Source organism: Prosopis cineraria, unplaced genomic scaffold (genome assembly GCF_029017545.1).
Source record: "Prosopis cineraria cultivar Desert tree isolate PC_DT_omini unplaced genomic scaffold, ASM2901754v1 PC12, whole genome shotgun sequence".
Lineage (NCBI taxonomy): Eukaryota > Viridiplantae > Streptophyta > Magnoliopsida > Fabales > Fabaceae > Prosopis > Prosopis cineraria.
Window position 1 is genome coordinate 33,492,975 of NW_026555343.1, and position 7,629 is coordinate 33,500,603.

General features: G+C 33.1%; 1 protein-coding gene across 4 annotated transcripts; it reads left to right on the forward strand.

Annotated features, from left to right (window-relative positions):
• Nucleotides 1-770: 770 nt before the first annotated feature.
• LOC129287604 (uncharacterized membrane protein At1g16860-like) lies at nt 771-5,346 on the forward strand. 4 transcript variants are annotated; one of them, XM_054923813.1, is made up of 7 exons: nt 771-858; nt 987-1,052; nt 1,820-1,893; nt 2,010-2,960; nt 3,586-3,741; nt 4,110-4,321; nt 4,716-5,346. In XM_054923813.1, the coding sequence occupies exons 4-7, from the start codon at nt 2,064-2,066 to the stop codon at nt 4,906-4,908; spliced, it is 1,458 nt and encodes a 485-aa protein (XP_054779788.1). In that variant the 5' UTR covers nt 771-858; nt 987-1,052; nt 1,820-1,893; nt 2,010-2,063; the 3' UTR covers nt 4,909-5,346. The 4 variants fall into 4 exon arrangements, with proteins under 4 accessions (XP_054779788.1, XP_054779789.1, XP_054779787.1 ...); XM_054923814.1 differs by lacking the exon at nt 987-1,052 and having other exon boundaries at nt 772-986; nt 2,010-2,951; XM_054923812.1 differs by having other exon boundaries at nt 773-1,052.
• The last annotated feature ends 2,283 nt before the right edge of the window (nt 5,347-7,629 follow it).

The following is a 7,629-nucleotide window of genomic DNA, read 5'->3' on the forward strand; positions in this document are numbered from 1 at the left end:
TTTTGTTCTCAATGAGTGAGTTATCAAGTTTTATTAATAAAAGATAATTTTTCTAAAATATTTTACCATTAAAACTCATAATAATATCAAGATATTTTAAAAATACAATGTGTAAATATCATAGCTAGAGTCCTGCAAGTATCAATTCAAGAAATGTTTTTTAAATACAATATATGTATATTATTATAAGTTTTAGACATGTTACCATATGAACACTTCTTCAAGCTTTAAGGAAGTTATTATAAGTTTTATATTCATGATCAAATTACGACAATCTTATCATGAATACATCTCATCTAAAATTTATTACTACCTCATTAGAAAGTTTAAAAAATTTCATTGATTTTTAAAAATGACATTGAGATGAGATTTTGAAGGACATTATTAGTAAGATGAAATTTAATTATTTTCCCTGGAATCAATACTTACCTCATATTAAATTCCCATGGATAACATAAAAAATGATAATTTTTTGAGTAATTGTAAAAAAAAAAATTATTTCAAAGGAATGTTTCACAATTAACATTAAAATAGGGGTACTTTCTTGCAATTCTCCCAAGACAGAAGACAATAGAGAAGGGGACAGGAAGTCCTCCTCAGAGTTGGGGGTATTTTGGTGATTCCATAATTAACAGCGCGCTCGCCCCTTGTTGGCCAACCACAGTAAGCGAGTGAGAGAGAGAGAGAGAGAGAGAGAGCGAGAGAGATACAGAGAGAGAGGATGTTGCCGGTATATAAATATAATTTAACAAAAATTTCCTCGTTTAAATTAAATTTTCTTCGCGTTGGAGTTGCCCAAGCAGACAACCCACACATTTTGTTGGGGCTCTCTAACCTGGGACTCACAGAATATCATCAGTTACACAACTCAAATTTCCTCTATGCTCACTCAGATTGCTTTTGTTTTCTGTTTGATTCACCTATAATGCGTCCAAATCTCCTGATTTCAACTCTCACTCTCTTTTTAATGCCTTTCTTCTCTTCAGGTATGCTAAATCCATATGCTTCTCATACTCTCTGCTTTTTCTTGCTGCCTACTTCTCCAGCTCTTTGTAAGTTCGGGAATTTCTATTTTTGTGTTTCCCCCTTAGATCCTTTCCATTTTCTTAATTTTTGTACACACTGGGTCTTCTTTGCTCTTCTTTTTTCGTTTTTTATCATGATTTTTGGTACCTGATTGTTCGGTGCTCGCGCTGTTTACTGAAATCTTTCTAAATATAGAAGGCTCTTATCTCCTTATATTTTGGAACTGGATTTTGGTTCTTTCTCTGTGGTTTTTTTGGTTCTTATTTCTGCTTCTTGAGAAAATGTTGGAGGAAGTAAATGTTAAGTTGGGACATTGGATAGATTACACTAAATATATATGGGCCCCCTGTTGATTAAGTTCAATCGTACTGTAATTGGACCGTTGAGCGTTGAGATCACTAACTTTTTTCTGAGATCTTTTGCCTTAATTTTTTTTTCCCCCAATGATGATGGAGGACTGGATTTTCTCTCTCTGTTTGGGCTGTAAATTTTTACTTTTACAGGGCATTGTGTCTGGCACCAGTGCTGTTCATGAGGATTTCCCCACTAAAACAGAAGTTTTGATAATAATTCACTCTTTCTTTTGTAATTTGATTAGATGTTTGTCTTTTAATTTTTACATAGTTTTAAACGAAAGCTTGTCATTTTCTGAATATGATAGTTCAAGATGGGCAACATAGAGGCTTTTGTTTTGTTTCCCTTATAAACATAGAAGCTTATCATGTTAACTGCGGCGCTGTTGCTATCATTTTAATCTCCTTGGCTTCCTTTTCAATCTTTTTTCTTCATTCAGGACGACTTTGACACTGAGATCAGCCACTGCAGGTGGTTCTGTAGCATAAGTTCTCAAGGGTTCTTCCGTAGAAGGTATATGGATTTCGGATTCCTATCGCATTAGCTTAGCTATGCTTTTAGGTGCCAAGATAGCCTTCAAGCATATTGCAATAACACTTAACTCCTTGGTTGTTTCCCCAAACTTTCAGGAAGACCTTTTGAATTGCGGTACTGTTGTGTGAATTCTCAAGAGTCTTCTAAAGATGGGTTCCAGATTCCCATCTCATCAGCTTAGCAATGGCCTATATGTATCAGGACGGCCAGAGCAGCCCAAAGAGAGGACACCAACAATGACCTCGACAGCAATGCCATACACTGGCGGAGACATCAAAAAGTCTGGAGAACTGGGGAAAATGTTTGACATTCCTGTTGATGGTTCGAAATCTAGGAAATCTGGACCAATAACAGGATCTACTTCGAGGACAGGGTCTTTTGGAGGAGCTGGTTCTCATTCAGGACCAATTCAACCTAATAATGCTACTCGGGTTGTCTATACTTCCGGTCCTATGACCTCTGGAGGCATGCCTGGGTCAGCTTCCATGAAGAAATCAAATTCTGGACCTCTGAATAAGCATGGGGAACCTATAAAGAAGTCTTCTGGTCCTCAGTCTGGTGGAGTAACACCAACTGGGCGTCAAAACTCTGGACCTCTTCCTCCTGTTCTTCCTGCAACAGGTCTCATTACATCTGGCCCCATATCATCTGGCCCGCTAAATTCTTCAGGGGCACCTCGGAAATTGTCTGGTCCTTTGGAAGCCACAGGTTCAATGAAGTTGCAAGGGTCTGCTGCTGTTCATAATCATGCTATAACTGTCCTCAGTCAAGATGATGATTATTCCTTCAAAAGGAACTTTCCCAAGGCAATGTTATGGTCATTAATTCTGCTTTTTGTGATGGGGTTCATTGCTGGTGGTTTTATTCTAGGAGCAGTGCACAATCCCATTCTCCTTATTGTTGTTGTGGTGCTTTTTGGCTTAGTTGCTGCATCGTTCACTTGGAATACTTATTGTGGAAGAAGAGCTATTATGGGTTTTATTGGTCATTATCCAGACTCAGAGCTTAGAACAGCAAAAAATGGGCAATTCGTGAAGGTCTCTGGAGTAAGTTCTTGTTACTGGCTAATCCCTCAAGTTCATCTTGTTTTCATGTTTGTATATTGCCACATAATTTTCTATTCTTGTGTTTTTTCTTATTCTTCTGCTGTCTTTGCACCAGTGTGATTTTGTTTAATTGTAATTATTTTTCACTAGCTTTAGGTGTATTTTGTTCATGCCCCATAATTTACATGTGCTTTTAGATGTTTAATTTTATATCAAAATGACAGAAAATGGATACTCACGGCATTGTATAATTTTGAACCCAGATATTTTGGACAATTGTTAGAAATTGTGTTTACTAGGAAACAAGTCATTCCCAGGATGGGGAAATTATGTGTTTTCTACTTTTATTTTTCATGTTTTAATTGTGATTGGAACTATTATGTCATTTTGTGTTGATGTATTTTTCCTCATAGTTTATAAGTTGACAATCAACAATATCATTATATATTGTGGCTATTTCTCAATTAAAATGTTGCCGGACCAAAACTTTTCTGTCAAATATTTTCCAATTTATGTGCCTATGTGGAAGAAAATTGTGCACTTGATTTTTTTTCCCTGCATCTTTTCTATAACTCTTTTAGTGACATTAATCACAGAAGTTATGTTTGATTCTTGATATATGAAGGTTGTTACCTGCGGTAATGTTCCTCTTGAGTCATCTTTCAATAAAGTCCCTAGATGTGTATATACATCAACGAGTTTATATGAGTACCGAGGATGGGATTCAAAAGCGGCCAACCCTACACACCGCCGATTTACTTGGGGCCTTAGATCACTGGAAGTGAGTTACTAAAATGTCTTCTGGTTTAATTTTTCTAAGTTTTATATCATATCTTTTTGTACTTTAATCTGTAATCTCATATATTATCATTTACTTTTGTAGTTTTCACTTCTGATCAGGAAATAGAAAGATATTTCCTGTAGCGATAAAATATGACAAGTTATTTTTGTGGGGTGCAATAATATTTGTTAGGAGGGAACACAATTTCGTTTTCTGACTAGTATGTGATTGTTCCCTCATTTTAGTTGAAAAGCTTAGGACTTGAAATGGACAAAATTTTGTTTGCATGGCTAAAGGTGAAATGATTGATCATAATTTTATTTGCTGATTACACAAATTTGACTGGAATATTGTATGGCATGTGACAGAGGCGCGTGGTTGACTTTTACATCTCAGATTTTCAGTCTGGTTTGAGAGCATTGGTTAAGACTGGGTATGGAGCAAGGGTAAACCCTTATGTTGATAACTCAATCGTTATCAATGTGAATCCAGTGCAAGAAGAGCTGTCTATGGAGTTCCTCAGGTGGCTGGGTGAAAGAAATCTTTCAAGGGACGATCGCATCATGCGGTTGGAGGAAGGGTAAAGCCCTCTCTTTTACCCCCTTTAATAAAAAAAGCAGTTTTACGGTCTTTTTGAACCATGCTTCTCTGATTTTTTGTTTATGGAGATGGGATCCAGGAGATTTCATCAAACATCTTTTTCAATCTGCAACCTCGTGATGCAGAGAGTCAGCATTGACTCTTGACAATTTTGAAAGTTGATTTAATACTTGTGCTTGAGTTTGGATATTTAAACCTCTTGATCCTATCAAATGACCCATTTTAGTACGAGCTTTTGGGTTAAATTCATGTCTGAAGCAGATTACTTTTAGGAGATTTCGGCTCACTCTGTTCTTGATACTGCCTATAATTGTTATCAACTTAAATAAGCTAGAGTTATAACCTGGTGAAACCTGATCTGTGGTGATATGTAGGTATATTAAAGAAGGAAGCACGGTAAGTGTGATGGGGGTTGTTCAGAGGAACGAGAATGTACTCATGATTGTTCCTCCATCTGAGCCAATCACCACAGGATGCCAATGGAGCAAATGTATTTTTCCTGCAAGCCTTGAGGGTATTGTTCTCAGATGTGAGGACACGTCGAAGAATGACGTGATCCCCGTCTAAGCAAGCAATACTCGCAATGTGTGTGACTGATGAGAAGAATGTTTGCATCATCTAATGGGTCCTTCTCACTTCAAAGAAGTATAATTATCCCCTCTAGTATTAGTGGTGGTGGGATATCTTATTATTATTATTATTATTATTATTATTATTATTATATTCAAGCTTTAAGGTGGTGGCAAGGTTGTGTTCTTTTTTCTACGTGCTAGATTGTTGTATAGTTAGCTTGTTCAGGGTTGGTTTGGTATTATTATTCTTCGTTTAGGGAATTGTAAGCTTGGCTAACGCTAATATGTTTGATGTTGTGAGAAAAAAAAGATCACGTGTTTGGTGATATTGCAGTATGAAAAGTTAGTTGCTCATTGATTCTAATAGCATTGTGTGACTGTATTGTTAATTTGACATACTGGGATAAGGTGCTGGTGCTGGTGGTTGTCATTATCATTGTTGTGGTCGTTGTCTTTGTTTACATAAGTAGTTGTGTTATTACCTTTCAGAGTTGTCTAATTTTTAACTAATCTCAGTGGTTGGTTTATTTTTGAAAGTGAAGTTTTTGAATCAGAAATTGGATGTCCTGTGTTTATGTATTTATATGTTTGAGGAAAAAGTGATAAAAATAGGTGATTGTGTGTGGGGTTATTTATATATCCCCTTTTCATCTTCTTTCTTTTTTATTTTTGTACTTTTCCAATTGCATTTAATTTTGTTGACTTAGGCAAATTCAGATTTCAAAATTTAAAATGTGAAATATATTTGTAACATGTATGCATTTGTGGGCATGTGTCCTTGCGCGCTCTGTTTTTTTTTCCCCTTTAATGTGAAAAATTGTCGTGTGTGTGTATTATCCAAAACAAATTGTTGTGTCAACAATTTTTATAAGATATGAGAAGTAGTAGAAACAATAGTTTTACTTGCGATAATTTTCTAATCTTATTTGAGCAATATATTTATCAATTTGTTGGTATGTTGGGTCAACAAATATATTAAAATTTTTCTTTATTCTAAGTGTATAAATTATGAGTTTACGTCAAAGTGGAAATACATGCACGTATGCGCACACGTGTGCATTAACAATTATTCATGTATGTATGAATGCATTTTGGTTAATTTTTTAGAAAATGAGGGTAAATTTTTTCTGAAATATGCAAATGTCGGTAAGGTTTTGAAAAATGTAATAATTTTTCTGAAGCTTCATAGGACCTTCTTGACATTAATTTTTGTTATGAAATGATTATAATATTCCTGATTTAAAATAAAAAAGAAATGGAATAATGATTAAAAAAATTTCAGAACGAAATTTGATGTTTGCTATCTCATTTTAGTTATTATTAGAAACAAGTAGTTATTATTTAAATTAAAATAATCATTAATATTTTAAACAAAGGTTATTATAGTTAGTTCATAAAGAATATTAATATAAAAAGGTCCCAAGGTACTTAAAATTTTTTTTACATTTGGCAGGATTTCATTGTCATTTGCATATTTTAGCATATTTTAAGGAGATTTTTTTTAATCATTTTTCCTAAACTTTTTATTTTTATTACAAGTGTCCATGAGTTTGATAGTTTCAATATTTTCTCTTATCTAAAATATAAGCATTTTTTTAAATTGCATATAAAAAAAGTCTTCATTCTTATAAAAATATATATTGTTTTCTCTTTTTATTTTAGTTTCAATTATCAATGTATTTTATTATGAGTAAAAGATAAACTAATACAATGATATATGTTAATAAATATGAGGGGCAAAATAATTTTTCTCTTACATAAACTAGATTGTTTATATTTTGAATTAAAATTAATTAAATAAAATATTTATATTTTAAATTGGAGGGAGCAACTTTTTTCCCCTATGAGCAATGGCTGAAGGAGAGTTTTAGGTCATGGTAGATTCGTGGTTTTAATTTTATTTTTTTAAATAAGAAAATTAAAAACCTTGCTTAGCGGACATGATTTTATTTTCTAGAAAAAAAGCCAACAAAACTAAAACTAGTAGCTTGGTGGGCGCTTTTGGTTTTACTGGCGCATTTTTTTAATCTTTTCTTTTCTTTTATCTTTTTTTATAGTTAACTACCAACTGTTATTAATAGAGATCGTTATGGGTTTAAGGAGTCAAATAGGCTAACTTAAACAAGTTGTGGGTTATGCGTGGTAGTTCATGTAATTTAGGCAATTTGACTGCAATACACCAAAAAAAAAAAAGAATATTTACCCATATGCAACATTTTTAAAAATATTGCTCCATATACTATAAATTTAGAAGTCAGTTTTATGCAAACTGAGTTTCAATTTTTTTAAAAAAAAAATTTAAAAATTTAGCCGAGTTCCATACTTTATTTAAAAAAATTGATGTGATGAGCCGATAAGCTACTCTCTTTTCTCCCTTCTCCCTCATTCCTCGTTTGTGTGAATAATTATCTATTTTTTTTGTTTTTTTATTCTATTACTTGATATCTTACAAAATCTGAAGGTATTATTACATCCTACTCAAACTAATGCAAACTCTTGTTATGTATTATCTATGCGAATTTAGATATGAATTTTATATTTAAAATATTTCATTTTAAATCTGACATTTAAAATTTTTTATTTGGGTAGTTTAAAAAATTTCAAATACAAAAGAGAGATAGGTTGATATTTGAAACAAAAATAAAAATTAAAATTGATGTGTTGACCTCTATTTTTTAATTTGATAAGAAACAAAACAATAGATAAGAAAACATAG

Excerpts from the sequence above, each read along its gene's own strand:
- LOC129287604 (XM_054923813.1), top strand. The coding sequence starts at position 2,064 with ATGGGTTCCAGATTCCCATCTCATCAGCTTAGCAATGGCCTATATGTA. Across the intron at positions 2,961-3,585 it reads AATTCGTGAAGGTCTCTGGA|GTTGTTACCTGCGGTAATGT; the intron begins GTAAGTTCTTGT and ends TGATATATGAAG. Across the intron at positions 4,322-4,715 it reads ATCATGCGGTTGGAGGAAGG|GTATATTAAAGAAGGAAGCA; the intron begins GTAAAGCCCTCT and ends GGTGATATGTAG.